We start from the raw sequence: 14,336 nt of genomic DNA, 5'->3' as shown, positions 1-14,336 counted from the left end.
CGCGCCGGAGGCGTGGACACGGAGGCGGGGCCGGGACGCGGAGGCGGGGCCGGGACGCGGAGGCGGGGCGAGTCCGGAGGACTCCTCAGGCTGCGGGGAACATGGCGTTCTGGGGTTGGCGCGCCGCGGCAGCCGTCCGGGTGTGGGGCCGGGTAGCTGAACGGGCCGAGGCCGGGGTAGGCGTGGGGCCGTTCCAGGCCTGGGGCTGTCGGCTGGTGCTTGGCCGCAGGGACGATGTCAGTGCGGGGCCGAGAGGCAGCCGCGGGGTCCGCGGTGAGCCCTTGGACCCGGCGCGCCCCTTGCAGAGGCCTCCCAGACCCGCGGTGCCCAGGGCATTCCGGAGGCAGCCGAGGGCAGCAGCTCCCGGTTTCTTCTTTTCGAGGTATTTTGGGCAAGGACAAGCACTTCTTACGTGTTCGTTGTCGACACCTCGCCCCCCTTTCTCACCTTGCCGTGTTTCCTTTGAGGCATGTCTGGGAGTTACTTCCGTTTCAACACCCGGGGCCTCGGTTGTTACGCTGATCTGTGGACGTCCCTAACGGGGTTTTGTCATTTAGTTCACCATTCCCTCATTGAAATACCTTCTAACCTTTAGTTACTTACATTCTGCTGTGGTGAATAACCTTGTTTGCACCTCACTTTTTGCATAAATTCCTAGTACTGGGACTGCTAGGTCCAAAAGTATATGCATTTAACGCTTTAATGGTCCCTCATAAATGTTATGCGATTAATACTCCCACCAGCATGTGATCATACCCGTCTCTATAGTAATTGCATCTAAGAGTTGAGCCTACATAGGAAAAATCTTAAGGTCCATGGTTGTTAGGTATCAAATGCCCTATAATGGATGAATATTTAAGTAAATAATGGTACATTGACTTGATGCTGTCTGACACAACTGCTGAAAATATTGGTGAAAAGTGAGGCTCGAAGTGGTAGCTCACCCTTGTAATACCAGCACTTTCGGAGGCTGAGACAGGGGGATCAGCTTGAGGCCAGGAGTTCAAGACCAGCCTGGGCAACATAATGAGACCTCCATCTCTACAAAAAATTAAAAAATTAGCCGGGCATGGTGGCGCAAGCCTGTTGTCCCAGTTACTCCTGAGACTAAGGCAAGAGAATCCTTTGAGTCCAGGAGTTCAAGGCTGTAGTGAGCTATGATTGAGTCACTGCACTCCAGCCTGGGTGACAGAGCAACACTCTTATCTACCTGGGAAAAAAAAGAAAAAAAAAAGTTTAATAGATCCTGAAACGTCGGCTGGGCGTGGTGGCTCACGCCTGTAATCCCAGCACTTTGGGAGGATGAGGCAAGTGGATAACGAGGTCAGGAGTTCGAGACTAGCCTGGCCAACATGGTGAAACCCCGTTTCTACTAAAATTACAAAAATTAGCTGGGGGTGGTGGCGGGCACCTGTAATCCCAGCTACTCGGGAGGTGGAGGCAGGAGAATCACTTGAACCCGGAAGGCGGAGGTTGCAGTGAGCTGAGATTGCACCATTGCACTCCAGCCCAGGCGAAAGAGCAAAACTCCGTCTCAAACAAAAGATCCTGAAGAGTCAGTCATTCATCCAAGAAGCCCTGACTGAGCTCTTGTTCTGTGCCAGACTCTGTTCTAGGTGCTATGGATGGAGCAGGGACCAGGACCGACAAACACATGGAGTGCATTCTAGTATCAGTGATACTCTGCAAGACTGTTAAACAAATCCTTGCTACCACTGGCCCTAAAGCAGGAGGCACAGGGCTCCTTATGAAGAGTCCATTGCATGGGCTTTCTGCAGTTTGGCTTTGGATTTTTGAGCTCTCTGAATTTGTTCTTTGTGTCCTTTGCACAGTGTCCCTCCCATGTTGCCCCCATGCCTGCCCCTCAGGGTCCCCCACTCCCAGTGAATTTCACACCATGCAGCATATACTTGAAGCCATACATCTGATGTTCTAGACATTTGGTAAAACGCCGTTTATGTGTTTTTCAGTGACTCGCAAACATTTTATTTACGTAGATGAGGAATGTATTCAGGCACCCTTCGTGATATCTTGCCCTCAGCAGGCACTCAGCAGCCGTAATAACTTTCATTCCTTTGTGCTTCTCTTAACAGTTCATGTTTAGTAGCAGCACGGTAGCTATTTGAGGAATGACTTTAAGTTAATAGATGTCTGAAATGGGGCGTTTAGTAGGTGGTGAGATGGTTTTAGAGCCAGGGTTTTCCCTCTTTGCTTCTTGACTACTTGCCCAGTTTTCATTAGAAAACCGCTTTGGAGGTTTGCACTCAGAGAGTTGAGTGCCTACTGAGTGTACTGAATTATGACATAAGCACAGTTCCCATTAATCTGAATGTTTTGCTCCCAAATAAGTCTTGATTCTGATTTATGACTGCTTTCTGTTGTAGCCCACTAATCATCTGAGAAAGGTGACTATTTTGAGAGGCCTGTGGGGACATACATGGTCATTCTCGATGGTGCGGGTGGTGCAGAGGGCAGAACCATGCTCTTGCTATCCTGAGACTGGTTGCTATCTGTTTCCTTTGCTGCTGTGTTTTTTTTCTGTCAGTATTAAAGGTGGAAGAAGGCCTATATCTTTTTCTGTGGGTGCTTCAAGTGTTGTTGGAAGTGGAGGCGACAGTGACAAGGGGAAGCTTTCCCTGCAGGATGTAGCTGAGCTGATTCGGGCCAGAGCTTGCCAGAGGGTGGTGGCCATGGTGGGAGCCGGCATCAGCACACCCAGTGGCATTCCAGACTTCAGGTACTGCCCGCAGTCCCACCTGCCTTCTGCACTCCCCTCCCCTGCCTCCTGCCCTCCCCACTGCCCGGTTTCTTGCAAAGGCCTCAGAGCCTCTGTCTTCTCTCCCTGCAGATCTCCAGGGAGTGGCCTGTACAGCAACCTCCAGCAGTACGATCTCCCGTACCCCGAGGCCATTTTCGAACTCCCATTCTTCTTTCACAACCCCAAGCCCTTTTTCACTTTGGCCAAGGAGCTGTACCCTGGAAACTATAAGCCCAACATCACTCACTACTTTCTCCGGCTGCTTCATGACAAGGGGCTGCTTCTGCGGCTCTACACGCAGAACATCGATGGGCTTGAGAGAGGTGAGCCCTCTGTCAGTCGCACACATTCTTTTTCTCACAGGGAAGGCTCAGGTGCCTGTTTCTGGGGACGGCCAAAACCTAGTGCTTATGCTTCTTCCTTGGGACTGTTTTTGAGCCAACTAGTTAAGGCTCTGTTCCCAAGGAAAATGTCCTCTGGGTGTTTAAAGTTCGCTGCTTGTTCTCCTACATACCTGCATGCTGGTTTAGGCAGAAGTTGACATTGTTTTGCCAATCTGGTGTGATCTCTCTTTTGTCTTCTCTCTTTTAAAAATTATATTATGGAATTTTGTTGAGCACACACAAAGAGAAAAATGTAACGAACCATCCTGTCCTCATCACCAGCACATAGCCAGTCCTTCCTGCGTCCGCACCACCTTCTTCCAAATCCCCAGATTATTTTGAAGCAAACCTCTCATATCATAAATTTAATCTAGAAATAACCTATAAACACATGAATGGATATCTCTAGAGGATACTTTAAAAAGAACTCCGGCTGGGTGTAGTGGCTCACATCTGTAATCCCAGCATTTTGGGAGGCCAAGGCAGGTGGATCACCTGAGGTCGGGAGTTCGAGACCAGCCTGGCCAACGTGGCAAAACCCCGTCTCTACTAAAAATACCAAAAATTAGCCAGGCATGGTGGTGTGTGCCTGTAATCCCAGGTATTTGGGAGGCTGAGACAGGAGAATCTCTTGAACCCAGCAGGCGGAGGTTGCAGTGAGCCGAGATCATGCCACTTCACTCCAGCCTGGGTGACAGAGGGAGACTCTGTCTCAAAGAAATAAACAAAAATAAAAATAATTTAAAAAAAAAACCCAACTCTGATACCATTTTCACGCTAAAGAATCACTAGTAATTCCTTAATATTGTCACACCCAGTCTGTGGTGATTTCTTGGCTGTATCCACATGGTGCCCAAACCAGCGGTTCACAGGTTGTGCCACCTTCTGGCCGTGCACCTTACGGAAGCACTTGGTGGGACCTTTTCCTTACGTGCAGTGCTGCAGACAGGCACTGGGATGGTCAGCTCTCCGGGAGCCAGGAGCATCTCAGCCAGTCTGCTGATGGGTTGTCAGGTAAAGAGAGGAGGCACCTTGGCTCCAGGAATGTGTCTCCTTGCCAGAAGGATCCCCTAGCTGGGAACCACAGAGGCAGCAGTGGATACCCCGTGTTGGTGGTCTCTTCTCCCAGAGGTGCAGCAGGGCAGGCCTTGTGGGAAGGCGGGAGCTCCTGGCTGTGAGATTCAGCACTGCTGAGTTAGGGCAGCGACAGGGACTTGGGAAGCCGCCTACAGCGGGGACCGTGACAATATTAACACAATCTTCATAGGAAGTCAGTTTTTGTCTGTTTTTCTACCAAGCCGTTCTTTTGGAATTTATGATATTTATATCCTCATTTTTACTTGGTATAGAATAGAAAATGTGTTCCTAGATATTGGATACAATTTTTTGAGACAGGGTCTTGGCTCTGTTGCCCAGGCTAGAGTGCAGTGGCATGATCATAGCTCACTGTAGCCTAAGCTCTTGGGCTGAAGTGATCCTTTTGCCTCAGCCTCTGGACTAGCTGGGACTACAGGCATGCACTACCATGCCTGGCTAATTTGTAAAATCTTTAAAGACAAGTCTCACTACGTTGCCCAGGCTGGTCTCAAACTCCTCGCCTCAAGTGATCCTCCTGCCTTGGCCTTCCAAAGCACTGGGATTACAGCCGTGAGCCACTGTGCCCAGCCTGATATTGGATATAATTTTTTTTTTTTTTTGAGACAGAATCTCTCTCTGTCTTCCAAACTGGAGTGCAGTAGCACGATCTCAGCTCACTGCAACCTCCACCTCCCAGGTTCAAGCGATTCTCCTGCCTCAGCCTCCCCGAGTAGCTGGGACTACAGGTGCCCGCCACCACATCCAGCTAATTTTTGTATTTTTAGTGGAGGTAGAGTTTCACCATGTTGGCCAGGCTGGTCTCGGACTCCTAGCCTCAAATGATCTGCCCACCTCGGCCTCCCAAAGGGCTGGGATTACAGGCATGGGCCACTGTGCTCGACTGGATATAATTTTATTTGAGCTTTTATCAAATGGTGTTTTGTACTGAGTTTTGACAGGCTTTGTTTTAACCGTGATTTGGCTCCAGCTGGAGCCCCTTTGCTCCCCTGCCTTATTCTGGTTGGTGGTGCATGTAGGTGATATGGGCATGAACACCAGGCTTGAGGACATCGCAACCCAAGGGGTTGTGCCTCCTTCCAGGAGGCCTGCCAAGCTCAGAAGTTGTGCTCTGGGACTTGCGTGCTCATCTCGGAGGCAGCAGCAACACTTAGCTTTGGCTTGAATTTCAGTGTCGGGCATCCCTGCCTCAAAGCTGGTTGAAGCTCATGGAACCTTTGCCTCTGCCACCTGCACAGTCTGCCGAAGACCCTTCCCAGGGGAGGACTTTCGGGTGAGTTATCCTGCTGTTGGTCATCCTTCTGCAGCTTGCTGTTGGGGTGATCTGGAAAAGTGGTATTTTATAAGCACTGTCTTGAAAGGACAGTTGAACAGTAATAGTGTGAAAGTTTTTATTTTGTAAATTAGAAAATTAATACATGTTTGTAAAAACATTTAAGACAATATAGAAATATGTAGGGAGAATGAATCTCCCTTCAGCCATTCCAGCTGCCCACTTTTTAATTTTTTTTCAAGACAGAGTCTTGTTCTGTCACCCAGGGTGGAGGGCAGTGGGGTGATCTTGGCTCACTGCAACCTCCGTCTCCTGGGTTCAAGGAATTCTCCTGCCTCAGCCTCCTAAGTAGCTGGGATTACAGGCATGTGCCACCACACCCAGCTAATTTTTTTTTCTTTTTCTGTATTTTTAGTAGTGACAGGGTTTCACCATGTTGGCCAGGCTGGTCTCAAACTCCTGACCTCAGGTGATCCGCCCACCTTAGCCTTCCAAAGTGCTGGGATTACAGGCATGAGCCACCACGCCAGCCCCTGCTGCCCACTTTTAACAGCTTGGTGTATAATGTTCCAGGCCTTAAAAAAAAAAAGTGATATGTTTATATAAAGGTGCTACACGTATTTATGTACATCCACCTACACACAGTTGAAAAATTTTTTTTCAGGCTGGGCACAGTGGCTCACACCTGTAATCCCAGCACTTTGGGAGGCCAACGCAGGCAGATCACGAGGTCAAGAGATCGAGACCATCCTGGCTAACACGGTGAAACCCTGTCTCTACCAAAAATACAAAAATTAGCCGGGTGTGGTGGTAGGCGCCTATAGTCCCAGCTACTCGGGAGGTTGAGGTAGGAGAATTGTTTGAACCCGGGAGGCAGAGGTTGTAGTGAGCCGAGATGGTGCCACTGCCCTCCAGCCTGGCAACAGAGCGAGACTCCGTCTCAAAAAAAAAAACAAAAAATTTCAGCAATGGGGTTATTTTAAGCTCAGTATTCTACAGTTTGATTTTTTACTAAGCAGTTTCATGGATCTCTTGTGTCAATACCCACGGTTCTGCTTACTCTTTTTATTAACTATCGAGTATTACATTTAGCCATTCACGTATTGTGGGACATTCTTTGATGTATGTAATTTTCACTATTAAAAATGTAACAGTGATACCTATGCTTATGCTGCTATGTACTTCTGTATTTCTGTAGAATGGATTTCTTAAAATAGAATAGGATAGAGTTGAACAAATCTTTTTTTTTTTTTTTCTTGAGACGGAGTCTCGCTGTGTCGCCCAGGCTGGAGTGCAGTGGCGCGATCTCGGCTCACTGCAAGCTCCGCCTCCCGGGTTCACGCCATTCTCCCGCCTCAGCCTCCGAGTAGCTGGGACTACAGGTGCCCACCACCTCGCCCGGCTAGTTTTTTGTATTTTTAGTAGAGATGGGGTTTCACCGTGTTAGCCAGGATGGTCTCGATCTCCTGACCTCGTGATCCACCTGCCTCGGCCTCCCAAAGTGTTGGGATTACAGGCTTGAGCCACCGCGCCTGGCGAAAAAATCTTAAATAAAGATAAAACTCTGAAATGGAGACATGGCACAGGCCTTTTTTCTTCTTTTTTTTTTTTGGAGACAGAGTCTTGCTCTGGTCGCCCAGGCTGCACGCAATCTCTGCTCACTGCAACCTTCGCCTCCCGGGTTCAAGCAATTCTCTTGCCTCAGCCTCCCGAGTAGTTCGAACTACAGGCGTGTGCAAACACGCCCGGCACACTGTTTTTGGATTTTCATTAGAGATGGGGTTTCATCATGTTGGCCAGGCTGGTCTCGAACTCCTGACCTCAAGTGATCCACCCAGCTTATTGAGGTGAATTTGACATAACATAAATTTAACTATTTTAAGGTGTTCAGTTAATTGGCATTTGGAACCTTCACAGTGTGGGTACCCATCATCTCTATCAAGTTCCAGAACATGCTGATTACCCCAGAAGAAAACCTTGTACTATTAAGCCACTGCGCCCGGCTAATGGTTTTTTTATTTCTAGCAGAGATGGGGTTTCACTATGTTGGCCAGGCTGCTCCTGCACTTCTGATCTCAGGTGGTTTACCCGCCTCGGCCTCCCAAAGTGTTGGGATTACAGGCATGAGCCACTGTGCCCTGCCCATGTTTAACTTTTTTGTTTGTTTGTTTTGAGACGAGTCTCACTCTGTCACCAGGCTGGAGTGCAGTGGCGCAATCTTGGCTCACTGTACCCTCCACCTCCAGGGTTCAAGTGATTCTCCTGCCTCAGCTTCCTGAGTATCTGGGACTACAGGCGCCCAGCACCACGCCTGGCTGATTTTTGTATTTTAGTAGAGACGGGGTTTCACCGTGTTGGCCAGCATGTCTCGATCTCTTGACCTGGTGATCCGCCCACCTCAGCCTCCCAGCGTGCTGGGATCACAGGCGTGAGCCACTGCACCCAGCCCGTGTTTAACTTTTTGAGGAGCGAATATACTGTTTTCTGCAGAAGCTGGACCATTTTACATTCCACCAACAGTGTGCAAGGGTCTCTCCTCTTATCCATATCCCAACACTTACTTTCCATTTTTTAATTACAGCTCTCCCAGTGGGTGGGAACTGGTAACCCGTTGTAGCACTGATTGGTGTTTTCCTAATGACTCAGATATCAAACATCTTTCCATGTACTTTTTGGCCATTTGTGTATCTTTGGAGATTGAAGTCCTTTGCGCATTGTTTAATTGTGTTGTCTTTTTTATTGTTAAGAGTCCTTTATATATTCTGGAATCTAGATCCTTATCAGACACATAGTTTGCAAATATTTTCTGCCATTCTGTAGGTTGTCTTTTTCACTTTCTTTTTTTTTTTTTTGAGACGGAGTCTTGCTCTGTCGCCCAGGCTGGAGTGCAGTGGCCGGATCTCAGCTCACTGCAAGCTCCGCCTCCCGGGTTTACACCATTCTCCTGCCTCAGCCTCCCGAGTAGCTGGGACTACAGGCGCCCGCCACCTCGCCTGGCGAGATTTTTTTATTTTTTAGTAGAGACGGGGTTTCACCGTGTTAGCCAGGATGGTCTCGATCTCCTGACCTCGTGATCCGCCCGTCTCGGCCTCCCAAAGTGCTGGGATTACAGGCTTGAGCCACCGTGCCCGGCCGTCTTTTTCACTTTCTTGATGATGTCTCTTGATGCATGAAAGTATTGATTTTTGATGAAATCCAGTTTATTTTTTTCTCACTCTTTTGGAATCATATCTGAGAAATGGCATCGTTTTACCCCTATGTTTTCTTATAAGAGTTTTATAGTTTAAAGCTTTTACATTTAGTTCTTTGATCCATTTTGAGTTAATTTTTGTGTGTGCTGTAAGGCAGGGATCCATCTTCGTTTTCTTGTATGTAGATGTGTAACTGTTCCAGCACCATTTGTTAAAAAGAAATTGTGGTCTTGGCATTCTTGTTGAAAAGCAGTTGGCCCTAGGTGTATGGGTAATTTCTGGATTCTCAATTCGATTCCATTGTTATATATACCCTTGTGCCTGCACTATCATGTTTTGGTCACTGTGGCTTTGTAGTAAGTTTTGAACTTAGGAAGTGTGAATCCAGCACGTAGTAGAAACTTCATATATGCGTATTATTCTTTTTATCAACTCATTCATTCATTGAATGACCAATGTATTCCACAAATAGTTTGGTCTGCTCAGTGCCAGGCCCTTTGCTGGGTTCCGTGGATGTGAAAACAAATTAAAATAAGGTGGAGTCATCCAGCAGTTACATTTGGGTGCCATACCAGTTTTACTGCAGATACAGCGTACTGGATGCTACGCTGACTCAGCTGTAGGAACAGCACAGGCTGGGAAGCACCTTGGAGATGAGGCTGTCTGGGTGTAAGAGTCTGTTTCTGGCAGCAGAGACCTGGAGTACGGGAGGCCTGCTTGCTCTGTTAGGATTTGAACTGTATCCTGACAATCATGGGAGGCATTGAAGGATATTTAGGCAGGAAAATGATGTGAAGGGATTTGCATTTAAAAGAGATTATGAGGGGCTGGGCACAGTGGCTCACATCTGTAATCCCAGCACTTTGGGAGGCCTAGACAGGCGGGTCACCTGAGGTGGGGAGTTGAGAGCAGCCTGGCCAAAATGGTGAAATCCCATCTCTACTAAAAATACAAAAATCAGCTGGGTGTGGTGGTGCACCTGTAATCCCAGATACTCAGGAGGCTGAGGCAGGAGAATCGCTTGAACCTGGGAGGGGGAGATTTCTGTGATCTGAGATCGCACCACTGAGCTCCAGCCTGGGTAACAGAGTGAGACTCCATCTCAAAACAAAATAAATAAATAAATAAATAAGAGAATAAAATAGATAATTTGGGCAACAGGTTGTTGTTAATTCCCCGCCTTTGTTCTTCTCCTCCAGTACTGTGTTGGCTGTTCTGAATCTTTTGCCTTTTCATGTAAATTTCTGAAACTGTTGCTATCTGTTCTCTGCCTGTTTTATTTTTGTTGTTGTTTGGGTGTTTTTTTTTTTTTTTTTTTTTGAGACAGAGTCTTGCTCTGTCGTCCAGGCTGGAGTGCAGTGGTATGATCTCGGCTCACTGCAACCTCCGCCTCCCAGGTTCTAGTGATTCTCTTGCCTCAGCCTCCTGAGTAGCAGGGATTACAGGCGCGCGCTGCCACACCCAGCAAATTTTTATATTTTTAGTAGAGATGGGGTTTCATCTCTACTGTGGGGTCAGGCTTGTCTTGAACTCCTGACCTCGTGATCTGCCCACCTCAACCTCCCAAAGTGCTGGGATTACAGGCATGAGCCACCGTGTCCAGCCTCTCTGCCTGTTTTTTAAGACTTTTGTCTTTGGAGTTTTGCAGTTTCTCCATGCTGGTTTTCCATATGAATTTCCTTTGATTTCTTCTGTGTAAAATGTGTAGGCCAGGTGGGCACGGAGGCTCACGCCTGTAATCCCAGCACTTTGGGAGACCCGGTGGGTGGATCGCCTGAGGTCAGAAGTTCGAGACCAGCCTGACCAACATGGAGAAACCCCATCTCTACTAAAAATACAAAATTAGCCAGGCGTGATGGTGCATGCCTATAATCTCAGCTACTCGGGAGGCTGAGGCAGGAGAATTGCTTGAACCCGGGAGGTGGAGGTTGTGGTGAGCCAAGATTAGGCCATTGCACTCCAGCCTGGGAAAAAGGAGCGAGACTCCATCTCAAAAAAAAAAAAAAATGTAGACCTTCCTTGAGAAAAATAAAATAAAATTCTAGGCCAGGTGTGGTGGCTTATGCCTGTAATCTCAGCACTTTGGGAAGCTGAGGCAGATGGATCACCTGAGTTAGGAGTTCGAGACCAGCCTGGCCAACATGGTGAAACCCTGTCTCTACTAAAAATACAAAAATGAGCCACGTGTGGTGGCACACATCTGTAATCCCAGCTACTCGGGAGGCTGAGGCAGGAGAATCGCTGGAACCCGGGAGGCAGAGGTTGCAGTGAGCCGAGATCATGCCACTGTAGTCCAGCCTGGGTGACAGAGTGAGACGCCATCTCAAAAAATAAAATAAAATAAAATAAAATTCTAAGCCCTGCAACCAACTGAGTGGACCCCTCCCTTGGTCAAGGGAACCCCAGAGAAACCTCGGAAGCCTGAGTTCCTGGCCACAGCAGGAGGGGAGGTCAGATGCGCCTCATTATACCCCTCCCTCCCCAATCACCATTAGGCTTTCTTCACTAAGGGCTAAACAGAAACCAACCCTTTTCAAAGACTCCATACTGCTAATGTGGATTACTGGCTTATCTTCCCAGATACAGATCAAAGACAAGATGAGATTAATGGTTCCTTCACCATTCCCTGAGAGGTCTGCTTAGTTCTCTTCCTCTGTTTCCTTCTATCACTTCCTGAAGTCTCACGAGTACTGAACCATTCACTTCACAGCCACCCTCCCCCTTTGAAGGACCACGTATAATTACTAAACCTCCTGAGAACCTCTTGGGACAAAAACAACCACAGATGTGCTTGTGACTCATGTTTTTCCTCTGGGCACCCTCATGCTGGCTCAGTAGCCCTCACTTGCTTGAGATCCTGAATCTGTGGGTTGGTGCCTTTCATGGTTGCTGGATAATACTCGGCCGTTATTTTCGGATAGGAATTGCCCCTGGCCTGCTATCTGACCCCTCTCTTTAGGGACCTCTGGTTGAACGTACATTAGGCCTTCTCTCTCCTGCTGTTCCTGATCACTCTTCTGTAATTGCTCCTCCTTGTGCTGCGTTCTGGGTAATTTCTTCTGGTCTTTTTTCCAGTTATACTGTATTCTGTTATAAAGTCCTTCCATTGAGTGTTTCTTTCTTTCTTTTTTCCCAAACACCAACTCGAAACAGACATTGAGTTTTAATTTTTTATTTCTGTAGTTTTTATTTCTCAAAGTTCTGTTTGGTTATTTTTCAAGCCTGCTGCATTATTTTTTAATAGTTTTGTACATTTGATAGTTTTTTTTTTTTTTTTTTGAGATGGAGTCTCACTCTGTTGCCCAGGCTGGAGTGCAGTGGCGCAATCTCAGCTCACTGCAACCTCCGCCTCCCTGGTTCAAGCAATTCCCCTGCCACAGCCTCCCAAGTAGCTGGGATTACAGGCACGCACCACCACGCCTGGCTAATTGTTTGTGTTTTAGTAGAGACGGGGTTTCACCATGTTGGCCAAGACAGTCTCGATCTCCTGACCTCATAATCTGCCCTTCTCGGCCTCCCAAAGTGCTGGGATTACAGGCCCGAGCCACTGCGCCTGGCCTTTAATAGCTATTTCAAGTTCTTCTTTTTTTTGCTTCCTTCATTTTTTTTTTTTTTACTATACCCCATGCCTCCAAGGTAACAGTTTTTTCTTTTTAATTTAAATATAATACAGTTTTACTATGTATCCAAGATTATCTGAAATCTTTTGTGGGTCTCTTTCTTTTGTCTTTTGTTTCTGCTGCTTCTTGCTGGATTGAACCTGCTTAAAACAAGCCCTGTTAGCTGTAAAGGTTTACCTTAGAAAGTCAGGTGTCTTCCTCTGTAACTCTCTCCCTTTTCTATCTGCTCCAAGGCATTAGTTTATATTAATCTTGACTCAAAGTGAAGTTGTGTCCACTTCACCTTGGCCATTCATTAAGGAAGCAGTGTTTGGCAGATGTTGTTACTCCAAATAATGCCAGCCAGTGAGTGAAGCTGACCTGAAAGCCTCCCCGGGCTGAGGCAATGGCATGATCACTTAAGCTCAAACCAGAGGCAGTTTCACCTTGTGACTGAATAATGTTCGGTGTAGGCCAAATGCCTGCAGACCACTGTTTGAGGACTGGAGTGGTCTACCAGGTGTTTCCTTAGCACCGGACTGTCGCTGATCACCATCCCAGGTGTAGAGCATGGTGTTAGATACGCTAGATGCCTGCCGAAGTCATAATGGGTGAAACGTATGATGTCCAAGATTTGCTTTTAAATGCTCCAACACCTCCTCCCAGATTCTGGAGGGCGATGAAACAATCAGCTGTGAAAACTGGTAATTCCTAAAGCTGGGTACATGGGGGTTCGTGATACTTCTCCCACCTTTTTTGGGGGAGAATGTTTGACACTTTAATAAGAACTTGTCGCCTTTTCCTTTTACAGGGTGTTGCAGGCATCTTCTTCAGGCCTGTTTTCTCTGTTTTCCAGGCTGATGTGATGGCAGACAGGGTTCCCCACTGCCCGGTCTGCACCGGCGTTGTGAAGCCCGACGTTGTGTTCTTTGGGGAGCCGCTGCCCCAGAGGTTCTTGCTGCACGTGGTTGACTTCCCCATGGCAGATCTGCTACTCATCCTCGGGACCTCCCTGGAGGTTTGTCAGCCTGTGCAGGGAGGAGGCTGGAGAGCAGGGGAAGGGAGGGGTACAGAAGTCATCTCATGGGCCCTTCCAGGGCTGGTGCCATGTTCGGAAGGTGAGTGGATTCAGCTGGGGTTCCAGGCTGAGGGAGCAGCAGCCTGTGCGGGAGGCAGGAAGGTAGGAAGCTGTTGGGCTTTGGAGTGGTATAGGTGCGGGTGGGGCACCACGTGTGAGGAGAAGGGAGGAGGAAAGGGGGCGTCGGGATGAGGTGGAGGGGCAGGCCTCCCAGGTCAGATATGGAATACTGATGCTGCATTGGGAGTAGTGATAAATCCAAAGGCACTGGCCCAGGGACGTAGCTGCACCCTTGGGGTCAGAGAGGCCTTTGGGGAGTGGAGAGTGGAGCAAGCAGTGCCAGGAGGCTGGTCCTGAAGAAGGTGGAGCTGTGGTCACCTGAGGGACAGCGAGGAGGGGACTGGACTTGCAGCCTGTGTTGTTTTGGGGATGTGAGAAGGAGGCATCTGGCTTGGTCTATAAGGTCAGGGCATTTGCTAGTGAGGCGTGATTTGGGAGGGAGGATGCCCAGCTCGGTTCTGTGCATGTCTCAGGTGCCTGGGAAATGCCCCCTGGATGTGGTCAAGCAGCTGTTCTGCGTCTGCATCTGAAGCTCAGGAAATTCCTAAAAGCTGTGATGAGTCACGCAGTGTGTGCGTGACTGGGTATAGACACCAAGGGCAGAAGGGCCAGAAAGACCTGTGCTCCGAGAGGCCCAGGGCAGCCGCAGGGCCCGGAGCGTGTGTTTGTTCGGGCCTTTATTGTGTGCTGGGCCCTGCTCCAGTGCTTTGGACATCCACAGTCAGATGTCAGTGTAAGAAGTTATATAGTTTCTGAGGAGATGGTTGATGTTCTGGGAAAGATAACAAGTAGGATAGAAAGGCTAGAAGGGTTTGGAACCAGCTGCAGTGTCAAGCCAGGCAGGTGGAGTTGGAGCTAAGAGTTTACCAAGGTGAGGGGGGTCTGGCAGGGGACACTGC

The 14,336-nt window shown here is 48.4% G+C and overlaps 1 protein-coding gene across 7 annotated transcripts in view; it reads left to right on the top strand.

The window, feature by feature from the left end:
• Positions 1–7: 7 nt before the first annotated feature.
• Positions 8–14,336, top strand: part of SIRT3 (sirtuin 3) — a 22,058-nt gene continuing 7,729 nt past the window's right edge. For 3 of the 7 annotated variants that reach the window (XR_002724715.1, XR_002724714.1, XM_023183433.1), the window contains exons 1-5: positions 74–382; positions 2,546–2,737; positions 2,849–3,081; positions 5,409–5,509; positions 13,156–13,317. Coding sequence is in view for 3 of the 7 variants with exons in the window: in XM_023183433.1 (XP_023039201.1) it covers positions 102–382; positions 2,546–2,737; positions 2,849–3,081; positions 5,409–5,509; positions 13,156–13,317 (969 nt within the window). In the remaining 4 variants the exon portion in view is untranslated. Of the gene's footprint in view, positions 383–2,545; positions 2,738–2,848; positions 3,082–5,408; positions 5,510–13,155; positions 13,418–14,336 lie in introns of all 7 variants that reach the window. The other 4 variants (XR_002724713.1, XR_002724712.1, XM_023183431.1 and 1 more) reach the window with 2 other exon arrangements.

This window comes from Piliocolobus tephrosceles, chromosome 13 (assembly GCF_002776525.5).
Source record: "Piliocolobus tephrosceles isolate RC106 chromosome 13, ASM277652v3, whole genome shotgun sequence".
Lineage (NCBI taxonomy): Eukaryota > Metazoa > Chordata > Mammalia > Primates > Cercopithecidae > Piliocolobus > Piliocolobus tephrosceles.
Note: the sequence above shows the minus strand (reverse complement) of the source record. Positions and strands in the feature narration are given on the sequence as shown.